Raw genomic sequence first — 25,305 nt, 5'->3', positions numbered from 1 at the left:
TGTGTGAAGACCCCCAAACCCCCTCCAAATTAAATCACACAGGACACAGAATATTTGTTTAAGATTTTTGGCATTAAGTTGGCCACACCTTTATTGATTACAGCATGTGAGTGGTTGCTTAGGCTTTGGTTCAGACTACCTGAACCTGCACTGGCAGGAACAGGACTGACAACTGGAACCTCCAGAGGTCAGTAAGGGAAAACATACTGGGGGAGCACAGAGGCGGATGCTCCCAGGAACTCTGGCATGGCCCTACCCCTGAGAGGGGATCGGACAGAGCAAATCAAGCCCCTGGATTCCTTTAACAGAATTCCCTAGCAGCAGCAACAACAAAATTGAGGGGCAGGCACAGCCAATCCATAATCCTCTCTGCCAAAGAATGAACCAATGCCTAACCGCCAACCTTACAAAGTTGTGAAGATTTGCTACACGGTAGGCAAAAACCAAATGGCACCAGCCAATCAGCCAAGTGGCAAAATTCCTACCGGGCCCCTGCTCCAAAAACAGATGACCCCCAGACAGGCATAGCAAGGTCAAAACCACAACCTTAAATTATAGGGAGGGAGGGTGGGAGATCCGCTGCACAATGCGAAAGAGAAATTACTTTGCCTCATGCAGCCCCTTAAATAGCCCCTTAGTTGCCAATCGAACCCCAACCAACAGAAATTTTCTCCAGTAATAAAGAGGCAACCAATGAGGTGCAGAGGTCATCCAAACGGGCCCGCCACAGTGACAAGAAGGCAGTTTGGTGATCTCACCGCAACACGTGGGTCTCCATGATTTAGAGGACACAATTTTTGAGGGGTGGGTTTTGCTTGTACCAAATAAACCAGCAACTCTGTTCTGCTGTCTTTGCATGAATAATTAATATAGCTTGTCTAGAGCATTTTCACAGTGAGCCAGTGAGTCTGAACCATGGACAGTTTTTCAGAGTTTATTAGAAAGAAGCCCAAAATATTGAATTTCTTGCCAGACAGACATGCCATATTCATCTTAACTCACTTGTGTATTGCGGGGAGGGGCAATTATTTTTAAATGAGAAAGAGAAAACATATGAGGGAACTAAATGGTTTTTTTTTCAAGTTTCTAACTGTATTGCAAGCAAAGGGGTTTTTATTATTATTAAAGCTTTGCTGGAGGTAGCCCTTTTAATGTCACATCTCTGTAAGGGTATAATAATTGGTGAACCAAGAAAAGAGTGTTGCATGGATGTATTAATCCCATGTGGACCGTGCAACTGGAACAATGAATTTTTATCCAATAAAATTGTGCCAACAGTTCAAGGGTTGGTTTAGTAGAAGTGGTTGTAATTTATTTTGGTGTGAGAAATTCTCTTCAGCAGTGAATTGTGTCTACCAGCAATCTTTTGTCACTCTTAGTCTTTCTTTCTCCCCCCCTCCCCCCCAGGGTGTGTGTGTACAAAGACTGCACACATAAAACACACACACAGAGAGAGAGAGAGAGAGAGAGAGAGAGAGAGAGAGAGAGAGAGAGAGAGGTGTGTGTCTGTGTGCAGTAGTCAGTAAAGCGATGGGCATTATTACTGGTATTATTTTGCCACTGACTACATAAAATGTCTTAAAGCAACTTGACAATTGTACATAATTCCTACCTGTGCATAATAATTTGCTATTTTGAAATCATTATGGTTTCTCCTGTAGGAAATTAATTGTTCTAAGAATGAGTAATTTAGGCCTAGAGGAGTGGTGGGTGGTTGCACAGTAAAAAACAACAACAACAACCCAAAAAACACTGCCTTATGTCACAATCAGGAACCAGCGTCATATACAGTAATTGTGTTCCTCCCAACCCCATATCTTAAAAGGTCAGTGAAGTTACATTTACCTTTATATGATTACCACATAGCTACTTTAAAATTGAACTGATCATTTTGAAGTACAGCATTGAAAACCTGGAAAAGCATGAGGTGAAAGCACAGACCCTTATGACCAGAAATGTTATTTGTTTCATCTGTATCCTCCTTTTCCTACTCAGAGGTCAGAAGTGTTTTATAGCACAATCTTAGGCATGTCTACTCAGACATAAGTCCCATCATGGGTATTTATTTATTTATTTAGGTAAAAAAGGTAAAGGACCCCTGAGCAGTTAAGTCCAGTCAAAGGCAACTATGGGGTACGTTACTCATCTTGCTTCAGGCCGAGGGAGCTGGCATTTGTCCACAGACAGCTTTCCGGGTCATGTGACCAGCATGACTAAACCACTTCTGGCGCAATGGGTTCCCATGACGAATGCCAGAGCACACGGAAACCCTGTTTAGTTTATCTTCCCGTTGTAGTGTTAATAATTACCTTACCTTATGTATATATGCAACAATCTTGTAAAGTAGTTTATGCTGAGTGGTAACGATATTCTCAAGGCTTCCTAATGAGCTTTGTAAATGAGTTTAATTTGAATCAAGATTTCATATATCCATGCTTATCCACAAAAGCTCATCTCACGGCAGATCTGCAAATTGTTAAATTGCCCTAGAACTCTTTGAAGTTGTTTCTACAACAGCCTAATCTAACGTACTGTAGTTACTCCTAATCCTGCACAGGATTGCACTTTATGTAGGGTTTGGTAGATCTGTTCATTTCTGCTTTTTTCAGTTTCTCGTTTTTTCCAGTCTTAAGTTCAATTCTCCACATGTCTGTATCAATTTGTGTTCATTATTGTTAATATTTTTTAAAGTCCTCATGAAAATTCATCAGCATTTCAGTCTGAATTTCTCTTAATATACCCTTTTTTGTGTATGGAATTTCTCCTAATACAGTGGTGCCCCGCTAGACGAATGCCTCGCTAGACGAAAAACTCGCTAGACGAAAGGCATTCGCTAGCGGAAGGCTGCCCCGCTAGACGAAAATGTCAATGGGGCTGCCTCGCAAGACAAAAAGAAATATATATTTTTTGGCGTGAAAACCTCCGCGCTCCATTGCCGCTTCGCTAGATGAAAAATTCGCTCTACGAAGACACTCGTAGAACGAATTATTTTCGTCTAGCGGGGCACCACTGTACACACATTTTTGCAAAGCAATTTCTCCAAATTATTCTCACTATCATATGCATTTTAATGCACATTTTATCATCGTAATTGCATTGTGAAATTCAATGGCTTTAAAACTGACAACACCATTGAATAGTTGTATGGATCTGAGCAGTTCATGCATGACAATCTAAACCTCAGTTGCTCCATCTGTAAGATGGGGTTTAAAAAAGATGTATCTCAGAGAACCTTATCCCAGGATCCTCAGATGAAGAATAGTTGTTGTCAACATATTAAAAGCTAGCTGTTATGATTAATTATGATAATTTAAGGAAAATTATACTGATATTGTGCTAAATGCCATTGCTCATTATTAAAACAAGTTTATAAGACTGGAAATATGGAAAGATAATCAATCAATGAGATTTGGATAATATTAAACAATGCAGGGGAGTGCCAGTGGAGGGATGAAAGGGTTCAAGTAATTTGATAGCACACATGGTTCAAGGGTGGAAGGAGGAATGCTGATGTTACTAAGAAATACAGCACAGCTCATCCCCATCTAATGTGAGTCCCTGGTTACTCCATCACTTTTCCATTAAACTCCTTGCCTTGATGGCAATGCTGGTGGCATGGTTTCTTAGGCATATTATGAATTATGGCTGATATTTTGGATGCCAAAGACTAAGCATAATGCAGCGCTGGGGAATATTTCCTCGATAAATGTTAATTTCACAAATCATGTTTTACTTTTGGTTTATGATTTAATTTGTGACAAGGGGCTTTGGTTGAGTAGATTCCTAATGCAGTCATGAATCAAATTCTTTTTCTACGGTTTATTTAAGGCTGAAAATGCATTTGGGCGGGAGGAATTAAAAATTTAGCAGCCTAGCTAAGATAATGAGACAACTCATTGTGCTACAATCCTGGTTTTCTTTCTAATATGTAGAAAGGTCAAGTTGACTAGGAGGTGACCTACACATGCAGTAGAATGATTCCTGGAATCTGGTTCAGACTGCAGTTGGGTCAATCTCAAGTCAAATGCTCTCCTGTTAAAAGAAAAAGAAAAGGACAGCATTTCCTACACATGGAAAACTAGTACAGTATGCCAGAGTTTGGTCTAGTCTTCCCTACTGTATGATATGCTAGTTTTCCATGTGAATGTAGCTTTTTAAATGGAGCATTCAAAGCATTGGATCTCTCACCTGCACTCAGACAGGTATGGTCCAGATTCTACTGCATGTGTAGATCAATTCTACATCACATTGTTTCCAGTGTTCTATGAGCAGGAGGAATCATTGGAGGAAAGTAAGTGAGTGAACAATGTGCCATGCTCAATGGCAGAGCCACAGCATAGTGCCAGCCCCTGATTGTGGGATGCCATATAAATAAATGCCAATGCCTCATTAATATCTATGGAAACATCTTTGTAATGTAAGAATTGTTTCTAATTTTTCACCAGGGACCTAAAATATAAAAATACAAAAAAAACCCAAAATCTTACATTTTTTTAAAAACAGAACAAAACCACAACCTTATATTTTATTGGAAATATTTCAATCAAATGAAATCAAATATAAAAAAGGAAACAAAAAGTGCATAAAATGCAAAAAAACTAGAAGAAAAATTGCAATAGAATAGATTGTGTCTGGACAATATAATGACATTTGGAAAGCATTTATTAAAAATGTTATAAATAAATGGATTTATATTGGAATAATAATTTCATTTGTATACCTTTGTATTAGACAAGGGTGTACAAAAATACAAATCTTACATGAGAAGTATATGTGTACCTTATTTTTTCTCCACAAGTTATCTGTTTATAGCAATCAGAGTCATCTGAGAAGAAGATGCCACATGGAGTTTTATATGCCACTGAGTAGGGTTTTTTTTGGGGGGGGGAGTACTACTGCAATCCTCCTCATGGTGAATAAACCATAGCCCACTTAGAGCTTAATCAGGATACCAACATATTGGGCAACAAAAGCATAGTACAGTAATGGAATATAAGAGGAGCACAAATTCATCAGAAGGCAGAGTTACACAGAGAGAGATTCTTAAAACTAAAAGTCAGGAACATTGTAGGATTGCTAGGAGAGCCCTGATAATTGGCCACTGGAGCGAAGGAAATTTGCTTCTTTGGAAAGGGCACTGGCTGGTGGAGTGTTCAGCTTGCCCAACATAGCCTGGAGATCCCTCTGGGTGGTTGCATACCCCTATACAGATATTTGGTGGTGTTTAGGCATGCACAACAACACGCTATAAATAACAGGCAAAGTAGCATTCAAAAAAGCCTTTCATCCCCAATAAATCAAAGACTCAAGTGGTTCGGCAGCATAAAAACACACCTCTTTAGCTTCATCCTAAATATGCCTAGCAACCTTTGTTTTTAACATATCCCTTCAAATAATCAGTGGGTGTTAAGATGATTCCCCCTTAAAACAAAATAAAATCATAGGCACGCATCTATTCATTTTCTGCCAGAGGGAAATGGGGAGGGGGGGAACCCAATTTTTAAATGAAGAGGTCTTGGCTCAGTACCAAATTAGGGTTTAAAAATTCATGCCCGCCATAAGAATTTATATAGCTCTTGAATAATTTATATGCTGCACCAATAACAAGGAGCTTAATATCTAATAGAGATTATTTAATCAATAGAAAGCAGCACGAGGGGGGAAGTCCTGAAAGAATTTTGTAACAGTCTGGGCTGGACCCTTTTAAACTCTGTGTTGAGTAGAAACGTACTGGGATTTCTCTCTTTCCTGCTTCTCCCAAAGAAAAAATGCTGATTTAAATGTAGAAGGGTGTTTGTTTCACTGTAACTCTCTTCTGCGGTTTCCCTTCATTCTGAACTAACCAGATCACTGGCACTGCAAAACTATAGCTGTGAAATATAATGAGTTTCCTAATTACTGGTTGCATCAAAAGAAAGGAATACTTAATGTTCAAATATACTGAGGATTTTGAGGAAGGAAAAACTGCTCTTATGTGAGTGCTTGGCTTCTGGCTTGGACCACTGATTTCACTCAAGACATGGGAGTCATGGTGCTGCTGTTGGCTGCTGAATTTTGTCTCTGTGGTCATGCTTGTTTCCTAATTGCATATGGCGCCAGGAATTAATTTGGGGAGAACATGGGGCTACTTTTTATTTCTGACATAGCACTTACTGGATGCACGTCTGAAGTTACGCCTCTGCAACTGTAAAAGGCAAACGGATTAAAGGAGCCATAGGACAACAGCTAAGGAAGGGCAAATGGAGTTGACCCAAAGGTCTTCCTCCTACCATTTGCTGTATCTCAGGTATATATAGACAGCCATGATCAATCTGGTTCTGTATACTTATTTAGCAAGGCAGGCAGTAACAAAGTCCTCTAGGAAGCTTAAAGTATTGATCAAATTTTAATATAAATAACCAACAATAAAATAATGATATAACTCAAGCCTCAGAGACTAAAATCAATAAAGACTGGTGTAATTCTAAAAGTGTGTGTAGGTTTTAAAAGGTTATGGACCAGGAAATGACCAAAAAAAGGGTGAGCATCTCTTTGCATTCCACACCTGGGGTGGCCAGCATAAAAAAAGCCCCCTCCCTAGTAGCCACTTGCTGAATTTCACTTGGCAGGGGTACCCAAAGAATGGCCTCTGAGTATGGTGCTAAGGTTTGTGTAAGTACTTAAACAAGGAGGCAAATCCATGGTTCCAAGCTGTTAAAAACATTAAAAGTAAAAACTTGGACCCAGAGAAAGACTGACAAACAGTGCAGATGGTGAATCACTGGTGTACAATGTTCAGACTGTCCAGTCCCAGTTAACAATTTCATAGCCTAATTTGGGGTCAACTGAAGGCAGCCACATGTGCAACATGTTGCAATAATCCAAACATGAGCTTGCCAGACCATGGCAAGCTTCTCTGTCTAGGTAGGGTCACAGCTGGTATATCACCCTAAAATGATTAAAGCCACTCTGAGGCACAGAGGACACCTATGCCTCTAGTGACAATGTTGGATCAGTGACCCCCACCACTACTCAAAAGCTCCCCTTTGTGTGACAAGTTGGCGTGTGTGTGGCAAGTTGGCAGCCTTCCATTGGAGCTAATAGTGCATTGTTCTCTCCCTCTCACAACTAAAGGCAGAACTCTTCCTGCTAGGGCATATGGATATACAATTAGAACAAGCTTATGGAACTTTGTTTCAATATATGATTACAATGGTGACACTTTTATATGCACAAAGATGGAAAGATTAACCATTACCAACAATGGAGGAATAGTTGTTAAAATCAATGGACTTAGCTGAGATGGCAAAACTGACATGTTTAATCAGAGAAAAGTCATTGCTAACATTTACTAAAAACTGGAAACCTCCCATAGACATTTTGTGTGAAAAAGAAAATGAACTAATGACATTTGGGTTTGAGGATTGGAGACAATGTTGTCCATAGGTGCCGTCTATGTGGGGCCCAGGGTGTCTGGGCACCCACAATTTTTTATGAAGGGTCCGGGACCCTCAATATTCCACTCAGCAGTGCACGCATGTCACAGGGACGTGCTGACGTCAGGTCAACATACCTCGTAGTGTGTGTGCGTCATGTTGGCACACCCCACAGTGACGTCGGCCTTGCCCCAGGCACCTACAGTTGCAGGGGCAAGGCCTGATGTTGGTTTATAGAAAGTGGTTTTATTGGGTGTTATATTGGAGTGGCTGAGTTGAATAACATTTATGTACAGACGAAGAATCAGAACTTCCTTCCTTCCTTCCTTCCTTCCTTCCTTCCTTCCTTCCTTCCTTCCTTCCTTCTCTTTTTCTTCTTCCCTTTATCCCTTCTCTATCTTTCTATCCTGTATTTCTCTCTCTCTTCTTTTTCTTTTTGGTTTGTGTTTTTATTTAGATTAACGTTTTGATTTTAAAAAAGATAATAGATAATAAACTTTGTATCCCTTTTTCCAAACTCCCACCCCAAAAAAAGAAGTTCAATTCCACCTCACAAAAGTTTACAAGCCAGCTCAGCTACTCGTGTGTGTGTGTGTGTGTGTGTGTGTGAGAGAGAGAGAGAGAGAGAGAGAGAGAGAGAGAGAGAGAGAGAGAGATGTTTGGGGCATGTTGATGGTTAAAAGGAAGTTAACTAGAGCTTCTCAGCCTGGTTGTCTTTAGTAAATTCTTACTCACTATGGCAAACAGGCAAATTACTATTTATAAGCTCGTAAACTCAGGTGCATAGGAGCAGACCTAGAGGCCTGATTCACTTGTAGCAGTAAACCATGATTAATTATCGTTACGTGCATGAGCCTCGGAGAGCCCAGCTACAGCTCTCACTCCCCTCTTCTCCTTTTGTGCAGCTAGGAGGAGAAATAAATTGTGATTCAGGGTTTACTTTCTGTGATTTGTGGCTTGTTACATATGAACCAGGAAAACATTTTAAAATAAACTCTAGTCAATGGCAAAACAATCCAACTTCAAACAAAATATAATTTATTTTAAATACTGATTCTTAATTCATACATAATGACAAGCTCTGAATTGGGGAAAGGGCAAAGGAATTCCAAAATATGAATCCAAATAGCACAGCAGGAGGAGGAGGAAGAGGAGGAAGAATGAGGCACTTGAGGCTTTGTTCAGGCTCACTGAGGCTCGTTTGTTCAATGCTAAACCATTGTTTTGCATTGCATGCAAACCAGCCCAATGGTTAGGCCAGTGTTGTCGTTGTTCAGTCGTTCAGTCGTGTCCGACTCTTCGTGACCCCATGGACCAGAGCACGCCAGGCACGCCTATCCTTCACTGCCTCTCGCAGTTTGGCCAAACTCATGTTAGTAGCTTCGAGAACACTGTCCAACCATCTCATCCTCTGTCGTCCCCTTCTCTTTGTGCCCTCCATCTTTCCCAACATCAGGGTCTTTTCCAGGGAGTCTTCTCTTCTCATGAGGTGGCCAAAGTACTGGAGCCTCAACTTCAGGATCTGTCCTTCTAGTGAGCACTCAGGGCTGATTTCTTTGAGAATGGATAGGTTTGATCTTCTTGCAGTCCATGGGACTCTCAAGAGTCTCCTCCAGCACCATAATTCAAAAGCATCAATTCTTCGGCGATCAGCCTTCTTTATGGTCCAGCTCTCACTTCCGTACATTACTACTGGGAAAACCATAGCTTTAACTGTACGGACCTTTGTCGGCAAGGTGATGTCTTTGCTTTTTAAGATGCTGTCTAGGTTTGTCATTGCTTTTCTCCCAAGAAGCAGGCGTCTTCTAATTTCGTGACTGCTGTCACCATCTGCAGTGATCATGGAACCCAAGAAAGTGAAATCTCTCACTGCCTCCATTTCTTCCCCTTCTATTTGCCAGGAGGTGATGGGACCAGTGGCCATGATCTTAGTTTTTTTGATGTTGAGCTTCAGACCATATTTTGCGCTCTCCTCTTTCACCCTCATTAAAAGGTTCTTTAATTCCTCCTCACTTTCTGCCATCAAGGTTGTGTCATCAGCATATCTGAGGTTGTTGATATTTCTTCCGGCAATCTTAATTCCGGTTTGGGATTCATCCAGTCCAGCCTTTCGCATGATGAATTCTGCATATAAGTTAAATAAGCAGGGAGACAATATACAGCCTTGTCGTACTCCTTTCCCAATTTTGAACCAATCAGTTGTTCCATATCCAGTTCTAACTGTAGCTTCTTGTCCCACATAGAGATTTCTCAGGAGACAAATGAGGTGATCCGGCACTCCCATTTCTTTAAGAACTTGCCATAGTTTGTTGTGGTCGACACAGTCAAATGCTTTTGCATAGTCAATGAAGCAGAAGTAGATGTTTTTCTGGAACTCTCTAGCTTTCTCCATAATCCAGCGTATGTTTGCAATTTGGTCTCTGGTTCCTCTGCCCAGGAACAGGGTAGGCCAGTGCTTTGCCACAAAGCCCAAAGCAGTGTAAGATGCTGAACCTAAGCACTCCCCTGAGTGCTGGCACATAAGAGGGCAGGATTAATTTTTTTTTAATTGTTACTGGTTTAGTTCATTCCCAAGTTGCTGAAATAGTACTTATTTCACAGTTTATAGATGAAAACTGATGCAGCAATCCTAACGCTGGCAGACCCCCTGCAGTAACTAATGCCGTGCCATTTGCACTGGCTAGGGCAGAAGGCTGAGGGCTGTAAAATCCTCATATTTTGCAGTGCCAGCTCCAAGCTAAGGCAAATCAGGTCCCTCTCCGTGCAACCACAACATCAATAATAATTGGGTTCATCTTGTTTTGGCAGAGGGGGCGGTTTCCTGAATGTCCCAGAAAACAAGAAAGGGAGAGTAATACAGGTTTGCTGGTATGTCTGTGGATATATACAGAATACTCTGTTGTGTGCTGGTAGCTAAATATTTTCTGGAAACTGTAGAATTTGGGAACCTAGAGTTCTAGAGTTTGCTTTCTTCCTGATGTTTCCAGAGAATTCTGTAGTGGAGAATTTAGCCACCGCAGTGCTGCTGTTACAGCTTTCTGTGTCTTTTAAGATCAGCTCAGAGTTTCAGTATGTTCGGAAAAAGAATATCTAGCTTGGCTGTTTATCACAGCTGCTAGTCTCTCTGATGTGATGATACCTAAAGGAGCCATTTGAGGTTAGGAGCTTGTTAGCTATTATTAGCAAGGAGGTGAATCTGTGATACAGATGGGAAAACAACAAAGCAAATAAGAACCAAATAAATAAAACTCCCCCCCCTTTTTGATGAAGGATCACTTGGTTGGTTCATATAATCGTTCCAATTTTCTCTGAAGGATAAAACCATTCTTCATATTGAGCACTTTGTTTATTTCCCCATGAACAGTTGAATCGCATTCCCTTTAAGCTCCAAAGTTTTCCCTCATGCGGTTTTATCTCTCCCTTCCAACCTTATCATTTGCCTTTCAGTGAGGGCCCAGAGACATACCTTGGTCTATTGGTGCTTTAAGCCAGTGCACTTTTTTCCCTGGTGGTACCCAATGATACGCAGTACTGCCACCTTTTGGAGGGAAGGAGGTGGGAGAGCTTTTGGGTCCTGTCAGAGCATCTTGGCTCCTTTTCTAAGCCTGGGAAGCATTTGTCCAGCTTAGGGAAGGAAGTGCAATGCTCTGAAAGGTCCTGGAGTCCTGCTGCCTCCTTCCCAAAGCTGGGCAGGGAGGCCTCTTCACCTGGGCAGCAGGTGGGTGGGTAGGCAAGGGAGCACCAAGCAGCTAACCCACCCTCACCGTCCAGTCTTGGTGTCAGGCCACCCCCTCCCCCATGCGCTGGGCCCTCCCCCTGCATGCTGTTCTAGAAAAAAGCGCTTGTGCTGGCCCCAAGGGTTTGTCCATGAAGCGAGGTCCAAGTCCAGTCCTGGGTCTAGGGGTCCAAAGGAGGTCAATCCGGCGGGGAGCAAGGCAGGGAGCAGGTCAAGGTCCAAGGCAGGTTCAGGCACAAGGTTGCAGGTTGAGCACACGCTTGCAACTAAGTTGCTCACGCAACTTGGGCTGGGTCTGGCTGGCTTTTATCTGGCCCTATGCTTAGGGCGGTCCCGATCCTCCGGAGACTCGCCTCTCCTCCGGGCCTGGAGGCGAGCACTCCTCCTGCAGACACTTAACTCCCTTCGCCTCTCTGCCCTGAGCCTCTGTAGCTCAGGAGAGGCTGGTGGGTTACTAGACCCAGGGGATGCCTCCGCTTCTTCTGAAGAGGCTGGGAGTGGAGCACCTGCAGGCAATGAGTCCTCCCTCCCATCAGGAGCCAGAGCAGACTCTGCTGATGCCTGCACCTGGGGATCCAGCACAGGTGGGGATCCTTCAGGCTCAAGCCCTGGCCCCGGCTCAGCTGGTTCTGGAGGCGGGGAATCCTGTGCAGGCTGGGATCCCTCAGGTTCAGCATCAGAGTCTGACTCCCAGGCCATCACACCATCCCCCCTCCCAGGCCTCCCCCTCAACCGAGGGGCCGGACCAGGCTTGCTGGGGTAAGCTGCATGGAAATCACGGAGGCAGGCAGGTGCGTGGACGTTTCCCGCTGGTTCCCATGAACGATCCTCAGGCCCATACCCCTTCCAGTCGATGAGGTATTGGAGCTTCCCCCTGCGGTATCGTGAGTCGAGAATGCGCTCCACCTCGTACTCAGGCTCCCCCTCAACCAAAACTGGCTGCGGTCGTGGATTGTCCGGGTGGAACTCGTCGGGCGGGGCGACTGGACTAAGTAGGGACCGGTGGAATACTGGGTGAACCTTGAGCGATGGAGGTAACTGGAGGCGAAACGCCACCGGCGACACCTGCGCAGTGATGGTGAAAGGGCCGGCAAATCGTGCATCCAGCTTTCGTGAGGGCCGAGAAGGATGCAGGTGACGGGTGGAGAGCCACACCCGATCGCCAACACGGAGTTCTGGCCCCTCCTGACGATGTCGGTCAGCCTGGGCCTTGTATGCGTCCTTGGCTTGGCGCAGTTGCTCCATCAATAATTGTTGCTGGGACTGAAGCTCCTGAAGCCAGTCTGTCACTGCGGGGACCGCGGAAGCTGGCAGCACGTCCGGGAACAAACGTGGATGGTAGCCGTAGGAGGCCTGGAACGGGGTCTGCTGGGTGGAGGCGTTCACTGCATTGTTGTAGGCGAACTCCGCCAATGGCAAGTGATCGACCCAGTCATCCTGCTGAAAGCTGCAGTAGCACCGGAGGTACTGCTCCAACACCGCATTTGCCCGTTCCGTCTGGCCATCGGTCTGCGGGTGGTGGGCCGAAGATAGACAGACCTCCGTCCCAAGGGTCTGGTGCAGGGCTCGCCAGAAGTGGGATGTGAACTGGACGCCGCGGTCAGAAACCACACGCTCGGGCAGGCCATGCAGGCGGAAGATGTGCTGCAAGTACAGCTGCGCCGTTTCCTTAGCTGTGGGTATGGACGGGCAGGGGGCACAGTGCACCATCTTAGTGAAATGGTCCGTGAAAACCAGGAGGCAGGTACAGTGACGAGATGGGGGCAAGTCCACCACAAAGTCCAGCGAGACCGTGTGCCAGGGACGCGGTGGGACTGGTAATGGCTGGAGCAGACCGGGGGGTCGCCCGGTAGGACCCTTGGCCCGCCGGCAGACGTCGCAACCAGCAACATAGCGTGCCACATCAGCCTTCAGGCGGGGCCACCAGAACTCCCGGCTTACCAGATGGGTGGTCCGGTACCGCCCAAAGTGCCCTGCTGCTGGGGCATCGTGGGACATCTGGAGAACCTCAGCCCGCAATGGTCCTGGTGGGATGTATAGACGACCCTGGTGCAGCAGTAGGCCCTGGTGCAGGGCCAGCCCCGGATATCGAGGGCATGACCCGTCAGACAGTTCCCGGAGCCGTTCCTGTGCCCAAGCGTCGACCCGTTGCTGTTCTCGCACCCGAGCCTGCAGCGGCTTGGCCTCCTGAGTGGCCAGGAATGCGGCTGGTGGTAAGATAGTCGTCGGTACTGCCTGCTGTACAGTGTCTGCGACGTCCTCAGGTTTCCGGGACAGGGCATCCGCTTTCCGGTTTTGGGAGCTAGGGATGTAGCGGATCCGGAACTGGAACCGGGAGAAAAACAGCGCCCACCGGATCTGCCTTTGGTTCAACTTGCGGGTGGTCTGGAGGTACTCCAGATTCCGGTGGTCCGTTCTCACTTCCACCGGGTGTCGTGCCCCCTCAAGATGATGGCGCCAGACCTCAAAGGCCACCTTGATGGCCAGTAGTTCCCGCTCCCACACGGTATAGTTACGCTCCGCCGGAAGGAGCTGCCGGGAGTAGTAAGCGCAGGGTAACAGTGGCGCATCGGGTCCGTGTTGCTGAGACAGGATGGCACCGAGAGCCGTACTGGAGGCATCAGTCTCCACCACGAAGGGACGAGAGGGATCAGGATGCTGTAAAATAGGCGCCCTCTGGAAACAGGCTTTCAACCCCTGAAATGCCACTTCAGCCTCCTCATCCCAGGAGAAGGGCGTCTTGGGGCGCAGCAGTCGGGTTAATGGGGTGGTGCGATGAGCATAATCTGCAATGAAGGTCCGGTAATAGTTGGCGAACCCTAGGAACCGCTGTAAGTCCTTGCGGTTCCGGGGCGCTGCCCACTCTCGAACCGCAGCCACCTTCCCAGGGTCCATCTGCACCCCGTCAGGGGAGAGTCGGTGTCCAAGGAAGTCCACTGACCGCTGGTGGAACTCGCACTTGCTGAGCTTGGCGTACAGGCGGTGCTCCCGCAAGCGCTGCAACACGGACCGAACATGACTCTCGTGATGGGCTGGATCACGGGAATAAACCAGAATATCATCTAGGTACACCACCACGTATTTGTCTAGCAAGTCCTGGAACACGTGGTTGATGTACCGTTGAAACACGGCGGGCGCGTTGCATAATCCGAACGGCATAACCAGGTATTCAAACTGCCCATACCGGGTCCCGAATGCAGTCTTCCACTCGTCCCCGGCACGGATCCGAATCAAGTTGTAGGCCCCTCGGAGGTCCAGTTTGGTGAACATCTGCGCCCCCTGCACCCGCTCCAGCAATTCTGCAATAAGGGGCAAGGGGTACCGGTCTGGGATGGTGATCTTATTCAGGGCCCGGTAGTCATGGCAGAGGCGAAGCTCCCCACACTTCTTCTTAACGAAGAGTACAGGAGCGGCAGTGGGTGAGGTAGAGGGTCTAATGAACCCAGGTTCCAGGTTCTTGCGAAGGAAGTCCTGCAAAGCTTCACGCTCTGGCTCCGAAAGAGAATATAGGCGGCTCACAGGCAGGGGCGCCCCAGGCTGTAGGTCTATGCCGCAGTCGAAGGACCGATGAGGCGGCAGCTTGTCTGCTCCCTGTTCCTCGAACACGTCTAAATAGTCCTGGTACACGGCAGGGAGCGTTGACACAGCCTGCCCCATAGGGGCAGCTGCTACTAACTCGGACTGAGCACGGGAACCCGGGTCTGGGAAGCGTACAGTCCGATTGACCCAGTCGATCTGAACATTGTGTGACTCCAGCCAGTCCATCCCAAGCACCAGGGGAAACCGGGGCATGGTGGCAATGTCCAGGGTTCGCACCTCCCGGTGCTGCTGGTAGCACAGGACCAAGGGCTGGGTCTCCCGAGTAACAGCGCCCGAGCGTAGGAGCCGTCCATCAATTGCCTCCACCTGTACTGGTTCCGGCTTGTTCTGAAGCGGCACCTGATGCTGAGTGGCGAAGGCAGAGTCCATATAGGAGCGGGTTGCCCCCGAATCCACCAGAGCGTGGGTGAGAATCCAGGGCCCACCGGGGGGGTATAGACGCACCGGTATCATGAGGTGTTGCAATTCCACTGGTGAGGGCCCATCATGCGATGCTTGGGTCCCCAGGTAGCCTGGGCCCTCGGCTACTGGGGTTGGCAGTTTTCCCTGCGGCTGGCGTTTCTCAGGGCAGGTTCGGGCGTAGTGTCCACTCCCACCGCAGTAGAGACACAGGTTCCCCTCCCGACGCCGAGTCTTTTCCGAGGGGGAGAGGCGAGGCCGCGCTGCCCCGAGCTGCATCGGCTCCTCCAATGACTCAGCTCTGGCCACGGAACTGCAGGGAAGCACCGGCGCCGGGAGCCCGGAGTGCCGGCGGCCCCGGGCCTGGCGACGGTCCTCCAACCGATCGTCTATCTGCAGACTCCATTGGATGAGGGCATCCAGTGTGGCAGGGCGATCCAACGTGGCCAGCTGATCCAGTATCTCGTCTGAAAGTCCCTCGAGATACTGGTCCCGCAGGGCAGAGTCGTTCCAGGTCAAGTCCTGCGCCAGCAGCCGAAATTCCGTGGCGTAGGTGGCCACTGTGGACTTGCCCTGTTTCAACCGCCGAATTGCCCGATTGGCTTGACTCCCCTTCTGAGGGTTGGCGAACGTGGTTTCCAGATGATTGCAAAACCCCGTATAGTCTGTCAGCAAGGGGGAGTCTTGCCGGAGCAGCGGCAACGCCCACTTGGCCGCCTGGTCCTTCAGCAAGCTGATCAGGAAGTGCACCTTGGTGCGGTCGTCAGGGAAATCCCGAGCTCGCCCCTGAATATACAGCTTGGCCTGGGCGAGAAACATGGGAAAGCTGGCTGGGCACCCATCAAATTTCTCTGGCAGGGCCACTGGGTACTTGCTAGGAGCTGGGGCGGCGGCCCCAGGAGCCGGTAGGGCATCCAAACGCTGCTGAAGCGCCGTAACCGCATTGCTTAGCTGCTGCACGGTGTGGGTCAAGGCCTGGTTCTCCTGGGCCAATGCCACTAGCGTAGCCGCCTGGTCTGCCATGGCTACTAGTTCCTCCCGAACGCACCCCAGCGAAGGGGGAGTGCGGGTGTGGCGTGAGCAAACTGTGCTGGCCCCAAGGGTTTGTCCATGAAGCGAGGTCCAAGTCCAGTCCTGGGTCTAGGGGTCCAAAGGAGGTCAATCCGGCGGGGAGCAAGGCAGGGAGCAGGTCAAGGTCCAAGGCAGGTTCAGGCACAAGGTTGCAGGTTGAGCACACGCTTGCAACTAAGTTGCTCACGCAACTTGGGCTGGGTCTGGCTGGCTTTTATCTGGCCCTATGCTTAGGGCGGTCCCGATCCTCCGGAGACTCGCCTCTCCTCCGGGCCTGGAGGCGAGCACTCCTCCTGCAGACACTTAACTCCCTTCGCCTCTCTGCCCTGAGCCTCTGTAGCTCAGGAGAGGCTGGTGGGTTACTAGACCCAGGGGATGCCTCCGCTTCTTCTGAAGAGGCTGGGAGTGGAGCACCTGCAGGCAATGAGTCCTCCCTCCCATCAGGAGCCAGAGCAGACTCTGCTGATGCCTGCACCTGGGGATCCAGCACAGGTGGGGATCCTTCAGGCTCAAGCCCTGGCCCCGGCTCAGCTGGTTCTGGAGGCGGGGAATCCTGTGCAGGCTGGGATCCCTCAGGTTCAGCATCAGAGTCTGACTCCCAGGCCATCACAGCGCTGCTTTGAGCCCTCATTATAGTGCATTTTGCTCATTTAAGCCCACCCCAAATAACATTCTAGAAATAACTACAGGAAAGTCACAAGGAATTGCAAAATCAAAGTGGGACAAATAAAACTCTTTCCTTTGCTGCTTCCTATTCTCCCTATCTTCTGCTTGTACTCCCTCCCACATACCCCTCAATTTTCTCCACCCATCCTCCTTCTCTTCATCTCATAACCTCCTTTCTTACTTCAACTTCTTTTTAACTCTTTTGTCAGCACTTTGGACTTAGGGAAGGAAGCAGCTAGCTGTTGATGAGCAGGGGCGGTGTGTCCCGTTTAGCCACCTGAGGGAAAATGGCAATGTGTTGCTCCCTGCCCCCATCCTCCTGCGACCACCAGAATGCCCCCCTTTCACCAGTGTCTAAAGTGGGTGCTTCACCCCGCCGCATTAGTGTTCTGGCTCCACTACTGAGTCTGAGTTTCCTGTGGGCGGCATTTGCTTTCTTGCAGCCACTACCCTGGAGGGCAAGGGGCTAGCACCTGTGTGCTGACTTCCATTGCCACTTCCCAGGAACATTCCTGGGGTCATGAGAGCAGTGTAGAACTTCACATGGCCTGAAGTGGGTTTTTTTGGGTGTGTGTGAGAGGAGGGACCATGTTGGACAAAGGTTGGCATCTCTATATGATAGAGACCATATCAGGTCCTGCCCAGCACCCCATTTGTCACCTTCCATGTGTTGCACATGGATGAACAAGGTGACCCCAAAATGACAAACATATTATTTTCTGTTCAGTGACTCAGATGCAGGGGACCTGTTTTCCAAGTTCCTAAATACAGTGAATAAGCAGGATATGTTTTAATGTGCAAGAAACTGCAGGAAAGACCTAAAATATAACAAATGTGGACATAATTGATAATCCTCTTCCATTCCAATTCTGGAAACACACATTTCCTTCCCCCAAAAGATGGAAAAGCTGAGTCATGTGGACCAACCGTATTATTTAATTTCTGCCCCTGTAGTTTCAGTCAAAAACATATGTCTATGTAATAGTGACTGGGAAGGGATTTGCAGCTGCAATCCTAACCTATTGAACATAGTGGGACTTACTTCCATGTAAAAATACTCACAGATAGATGGACCAGCAAAGAAATGTCTATGAGATTAGTAAGAGTACTGAATAATGCTTAAAGCAGGAGGAAATCAAAATTAGCCATGTTGGCAATAGATTCTAAATCCCAGCAGGAACCTCCCACATTTGAGAACTGATCTCTAAAATGGATAATCAAAATATATGTGCACATGCAATCTCTGCAAAAGCTTCTAGGTTCGCAATAATAAACTTGTACTTAATAGCTCTAGTTAGAAGTATTTGGTAAATATGTTTATATTCCCATTCCAGGGTTGGATTGAGTTTAATTCAATCCAAGAGCATGGAGCAGGAGTTGGGTACTAAAGTAAGGCTGTTTAATCAAAGCCATCTGGTGGAGGCAATCTTGAAGGGAATTGATTGAATGCGAAGGAATAGCTTCTGTTAGTGTCTCTGGTGCACTAGTAATTTAGGACCAGAGTATTTGAGATGTTGCATTACACAGAAAACCTCCTTTGTGTATCAGCTCTTGCACCTTGAGCATTGCTTAACAAACAAGTCTGCCACTCTCCTCATGTTAGCAGAGCTGTTAGCACAGAATACATTGTCTCTGTGCTCCTCTTGCTTCCCCTGACGAGACAAGAGCACCAATCTTTTAAAAATGTCTTACTCCATTTGTTTCCATTACTGTCTCTGACGCTTCTGGGTGGTGAACAAAAATAAATAACCCTCTGAATTATCTCTGCCCCTCGGTTTGTTTTACTTTTCATTCAAGATGTTGATGCTGCATATTGAGGCATTTTTAATAAGTGAAAGTTGATAAATAAATGAATTTGCTGCGCTGTTCCTACTGTGGGTGAGAAAAATGCTAGACTTGTAATTTTCTGAACTTGGGCATTTGAAGTCTGTGTAATGGAGGGCATCTGTCTGCATGTCTGCACATCTTTATAAATGAATGGTGTTGTATCTAAATTAGTATTATACCTTAAGCTACATACAGTTTTGTCCTACGGCTTTACCCTGTCCAAAACATCAGCTGTCCACAGCAGAAGGAATGAGTTATCCAAGTCCCTAATTAGAAAGCTAATTTTGGACGTACCACTAGATTTGCCAGATGTCACTAGATCCAGACTTGGACAATAACCTGTTCCCTACAGAGTTTCATAGCAGAAAAATGAATCAAACACCACATTGTCCAAGCATGGCATTCTAGGCCCATCTTATACAATAGATGCTATTAAAAAAGGGTTATAACTAAAGATCCTGGGGTCACTTCTGCGTAGTGTGCACCCAGGACAGGAATTCTTCCCCATGATGACAGCATGGGAATCTGGGAACGGTTTGGCACCACTTGTATCTAAGCCCCATTTGACTAGTGGGGACTACTGGCTTGGTTTAGCTTCTCATAGCAAACCTTTGGTTTCACAATATCTGATTGTGAGGGAAACTGATCACATAGTTCCTTTAAGCAGATAGAGATACACTCTTGATATCTATCACAGTTTGATGTTTTCCTGAAAGATGGTTCTAAAATTAAGTGAATAATTTAGAGGTTAGACCATGCATAAGGTCCCTGGTGTGATCTCCAGCATCTGTAGTCAAAAGATAGCAGACATTGGGGAGCTGCTAGTAGAACAGAAAGTACTAGACTTGGCAGACCAGATATCTAATTCTATCAAACAGCAATTGCCCCATTATTCCTTTTAATGTTGTTTTGAAAAATTGATTGCGATGCATCACCATCCTTCACAATAACACACAAATGAAGGTATTTCCAATAAGAAAAAAACATCTGTTATCACAACGAACACCATGGTACCCTATACATTTTAATCAAGTAAGTTTGATTGGATATATTTCCAAGTAAATATGCAAAGGATGACAGTGCACAAGAGTTTCCATTGTTTGCTTTTACCTGATTCTTCTTCATTCCATATTTCATGAAAAGAAGTGATTTTCTACCATGCTTTAACGCCTACATTTCTTGTTAATTTATTTGAGTCAGAACTATCCCGATACTTTTGTTGTTCTTCACTCGTGAACTTTGTCTTCCATATGATAATTTTGCATCTAATCATTTATTTATACTTTCTATATTTGGGTATTTTTATCCTGCCTTTCAATGATAAAATCAAACTCTAGTGGCTTATAAATGAAGATGAAAATCTCAAAAATTGAAAAGCAAAACAATCTGCATATATGGTACATTGTATATAATAATCTTGCAGTCACCAAATATCAAAAATGTCCTGGTAATTCTTTATTCTTTTCCTTAATTGCCTCTTGTGTAAGTCAGTTTTGATGGGACTAAATTTACAGAAGAATCCATGCTTTTCAGAGCACCTCAAAACAAAACAAAACAACTGCAAATGTTTTATTAGTCACCTACTTCTAAGTCTGAAAGTTGGAAATTTGCTGTCACATGATCATTTTTTAGTCTGCAAACAATTTTACTGCTAATGTGGTTGCAAATCGGAACTTCATGTCACTGCATATGGAGTTTAAATGTGCATTGATATTAATTCCAGCAGTGTTATTTTATAAGATACTGGGCAGTATCCAACTAAATTGTTTCACTTGTGCAAAGAGTTTTAGCTGTGTAATGGAACTTCCAGACCCTCTTCTTTTCTCATGTGACCCCTAAATCAGTTATGGGGGTTCCCCCGATGCTCCAGATCAGATGTACTGGGCATGCAGAGAGGCATGTGGAGAGAAGAGAGGGCAGAGAAGTTCCACTGTGTATCTAAAAGTCATTGCTCTAGCAGAACTGTTTAGTTACATACTGCCCCATAGGTAGATCGCTATCCATGGTCCTTTTAGGCAGAATGTATCTTTAAGCATTGGAGATCAATTAAAAAAGATACTGAGAGCAGTGAAGTCATCTGTTCTTGTTGTTTTAAATTCCAAGAGATATCTAAGAACTCCAGACATTCACTTACAGCTAAAAACGTACAAGGGCACTAACTTTCACATTGTGTCACTTTGCTGCCTCTAGAGAAAGTTGCTTATTGGTTACTATGCAGACATTTATGCATGGGTGTGTATGTTTCAAAGGCAGCCCTTTTTAGGGAAGTTTTTAATGTTTGATATTGTTGTATTTGGTTTCTGTTGGAAGCCGCCCAGAGTGGCTGGGGAAATCCAGCCAGATGGGCGGGGTACAAATAATAAATATTATTATTATTATTATTATCGCATATAAACAAATATATTTTTCCTGTCTTGTTTTAGATATTTGGTGCTAGAACATGTGTCCGGAGGAGAGCTCTTTGACTATCTTGTAAAGAAAGGAAGATTAACGCCAAAAGAAGCCAGGAAGTTTTTCAGACAAATCATCTCCGCTTTAGACTTCTGTCATAGTCATTCAATCTGGTGAGTAAAGCTGCATAAGGTACATAGCACACAAGTGGTACCTTCAAGAAAAGGTGACAGTGTATCCTTACCCAGCGATAGTATTGCTTCTGATCAGGGAGCCAACCTGCTATGTCCTCCTCCAGGGCGCTATAAGCAGACACTCAAAGCTCTGTGGCTCCTCAAGGCCACTCAACGTTCTCATTGTGCTGTTTTGCAGGGCAGATACTTCTTTGGGAGGGGTCTTTAAAACTTCTGCTTTACTTTACCTCTAAATTTGTCTGTCATGATAATACCCTCCTCTTGTTCTCAGTGGGCCTGTTTTGGTTCCAATCTTTTCAGCGCTCAACCACCCGAGTTTGCTATTAAAGGGAAAGATAATATTATATGATATTTATGGCATAATATATGATATTTATGGTATAAGATTATATAGCAGGTCAGCCTCTAGGTCATTGAAAGCTCTTTGGCTTTTTACAAGCCATTAGCTAGTCAATGGTAAGGCTTGGAATCTCCTGTACTGTGTGCATGCAGCTGCCAGCCCCTATTACTATCTAGATATGCTGATAACACACGTGCTTTCACTGAAGGCTGTCCATGGCCTTTCTTTGGTCGCGTTCAGTAATATGCAGTATGATGAGTGGCTCATATCTGATTAAACCTTTTCCCCCGCATGGTGAGCTTGAAGACAGGGAGACACCTATTGTCACATTCATTTACAGTGAACACTTTAACTGGGAAAAACCAAAGCCCAGTGGAATCGGCAGCTTAATTTATAAGGATCTTGGGGGCATTTGCCAATAAATAAGAATAATATGTGTCATATTGTGCCCTCTCCCTGAAGAAACCTGGGACAATTACCAATTCTACAAACTCATTTTATGGCATCCTTGGGTTATAGAAAACCTTCTGGTGTTTGGCAGTCTTGCCTAGACCCCTTCTGGGCATTCAATTCACTATTCCCTTTAATTTCTTTTCCAGTAGGGAGTAATTTTCTTTTATCAGTCTGTTATTGATACCCACTTGGATGATTTAATTGTTGAGTGTGGTTTAACCTGTTAACTTGCAGGCCATGTTTTAAATTGAACCAGTTTCCACTTAGGGCTTTAACAAGTTTGAGTAATTTTTAAATTACACTGAAATTGAGTTTTTGCCACCAATTGGAATGCAAAGTTTCTGTTCAGCTACTGACCCATAACCATACATTTATTTCTCAGTAATGTTGTTTCCTAAGATTTGAATGGCTGTGAATGGTGATTTACATAATGGATGTAAGGCTCTTTCTCAGTACAGATGGCATTAAGTTCCTTAAATCTGATAGGGTAAAGACTTCAGCAAGATGAAGAGTGTGCCTTGCATAACCACTGCAGATGCCTTGTAATAAATGTGCAATGATTATAAATACACTATTTGAATGACTACAGTCCTGATATACCCATAACAAAAAAGGGGAGCCCCATTGTCTTAAAGGCAGACTTCTATATAGACAGGCTGCATCTTTCTTTTGACAGTGAAAGAAAATAAAGCATAGGTAGAATGTAAAGCTTGTACAGATTATTGTTGAGTTGATGTGCAGCACAACCTTGTGCGTCGTTATTCAGAAGAAATTTTTTAGTGCAACTTACTCCAAAATGTGCACTGGATTGCAACACTAATCTGTAGCTGAGCTGCAACATCTACATGTGGGGTCGGCTGAGGAAGAAGAGGATCTGTGTGCAGCTTTGGATGTATACCTGGAAGTTGTGTTTGTGTACCACTTTGACATAGAGTGATTTTCACCCAAACTTAGATATGTAAGTGAGTGATGACAGAAAAGTTGCCCTTCTATCATGATTTTCCTTTGTGATCGGGTCCCTGTGTCCTCAGCTCATTTTCCTTCAATGCCTTGGTTTGCCCAGTCAAAATTATTTTCCTCCAGGTTTGTGTTATGATGCAGGGCTGCTTACACATTTGCACAAAGCTACAGCATGATTTTTGTACAGTTGCACATTCCTCCATGAGATTGGAGAGAGTGAGAGTAAAAGGGCATTCTTTGGGGTGTTTTCAGGCAAGCGAGTCATGTGCAGAGGAAGCATAGGAGGGGCAGACCTTTTCTGATAAAGAATATCCTATTGATTTCGGAGCAAAATAAAATAAAATAAGGGTTTGCTTCTTAAAAAGCAACAAGGAGTAGTTTCCTGACAGTCTAGAGGTATTGCATGCATTGCGAATCCACACCACACAAGCTTTGGGTTGCACTAAGCTACAAGTGTAGACTAGCTCACAGAAAAGAGTGGTGACAGGTTATGGGGTAGATTGAATGCCAAGTCCAGAGAAAATAGGCAAGTAGCACAGATGGGTTTATAACAGTCAACAGAGCACAAGGGAGAGCTGACGGAAATCAATAACAGCTTGAGGGTCCAATCTGAAACTCATTAAAATTAATGGAGAGAGTCCCACTTACTTTGGTAGCCGCTGGATCAGGCCGAGAGATTTTTCCTTATTAAACTATATGACCAAACTCATAAGTCCTTTAGACTGATACTTCATCAGTCCAGCAGACACTTACAGTTCCACGGTTAACAAAAGGCCTGCAGGTTATTACTTACATGATCAAAGGTGCCTTAGTTTAATAAGCCATGGGGTTGTTGTTGTTTTTCAAGTTGTTGCTTGGCAGAGGTGGTACAGTTGAGTTGAAAGTAATTGGGTTTGACCTTGGAGATCTAAGTCAACTTGCCCTATGTCCCAGGCTACCCCTCTCCACTCTCCCTCCAGTTTTGAACAGGAAAATATTCTAGCCATATTCTTATATTGTCTTGTTCTGTTTGACCATAGTTCTAGACTGAGTTGTTTTATGCAGATTGAGACTGAGGGCCAGTAACTTGCCCAAGCCATTTAGTCAGAACAGGACTGAACATGGATGTGAACCCAATTACAGGTTGAACAATCTAGTCACCTGTACCCTGCCATAGAAGCTGAGCTGGAACATTGCTGTCCACTCCTACAGTAGGATCTGCTGAACTTTCATGTTGACTCCTAGGTCTGATTGGAGCAGTTTTCAAGGAAATTGATTCTGTCTTGCAGTCATTGGGTTGGTGAGGGAAAGCTCTTTTTGTTACAACCTTAACTATTTGTGTTATTCTGTCACCTGGTATGGTCACTGTATGAGAGCCTTGCAGTTCCCAGGATGGTGCTGCTCATGACACTTCACAATGAAAAACTGGAAATAGGCAGTTTGGTTGGCAGGGATGGAGGGTTAGTTTGGGAGAGGGGCATTATAATTTGCAGTTTTAAATGGTGAAATCTCACCTTGTCCTGTCAGGGGCTGGCAAGATGACAAATCTGGGGCTCAGTGCTTGCAGTATATATGCTCACCCTATTTCTGCTGCTGGTGAACAAAGTTTGCAGGGGTTTGTACTGCTTCAAAAATCTGACCAGAGATAACAGTGGGACAAAATAAATATGTGTGCAGCATAGGAAGGAGACTGAGAGAGCGCACACTCACAGACTATGTTCTCTTGATCACACCACATTGGCAAATGTTAAATTGGCAAAACAGTCTCTGAATGAAATAGCTTATCCACTCATGGTTTGGGTCAATGCAAAGTTTTTTTGTTTTGTTTTTAAAGAGTTTTCTGACTTTCCCCCAAGTAAGCTTATTCTTTCACTTAAAAAAAAATTATACCAGCAACATCAGAAATCAGTAGGATCAGCATAATGATGATAACCATATAATCCAAAGGCTTCCTGAAACAAGAAATTATTTGCCCACTCCTGATTTTCTAAAAAATAATATTTATATTGTATTGAAGTAATTTCAATTAAAAGAAATAAAGTGATAGAGAAAAAATAAGGAAAAGTGAGGGGGAACAACAACAAAGACACACACACACACACACACACACACACACACACTTATATAAAATTGGTATAGTGTTATTATCCTAATACTTATGTAAATGTTAATAGCCTACTACATTTTGTATAAAACCCTTCCAAATATTATCATACTTATCCAAGCAAAGTCTGTGCCTGTAAGCAGTCTGTTCACAGGTTGTGTCAATCCATT

General features: G+C 45.2%; 1 protein-coding gene across 15 annotated transcripts in view; it reads left to right on the top strand.

Moving 5' to 3' along the window:
- BRSK2 (BR serine/threonine kinase 2) overlaps positions 1-25,305 on the top strand; it is a 395,220-nt gene that overhangs the window by 268,327 nt on the left and 101,588 nt on the right. For all 15 annotated transcript variants that reach the window (XM_033155249.1, XM_033155259.1, XM_033155232.1 and 12 more), the window contains exon 4: positions 21,138-21,278. In XM_033155249.1, the coding sequence (XP_033011140.1) occupies positions 21,138-21,278 (141 nt within the window). The remainder of the gene's footprint in view (positions 1-21,137; positions 21,279-25,305) is intronic.

Source organism: Lacerta agilis, chromosome 1 (genome assembly GCF_009819535.1).
Source record: "Lacerta agilis isolate rLacAgi1 chromosome 1, rLacAgi1.pri, whole genome shotgun sequence".
Classification (NCBI taxonomy): Eukaryota; Metazoa; Chordata; class Lepidosauria; order Squamata; family Lacertidae; genus Lacerta; species Lacerta agilis.
Note: the sequence above shows the minus strand (reverse complement) of the source record. Positions and strands in the feature narration are given on the sequence as shown.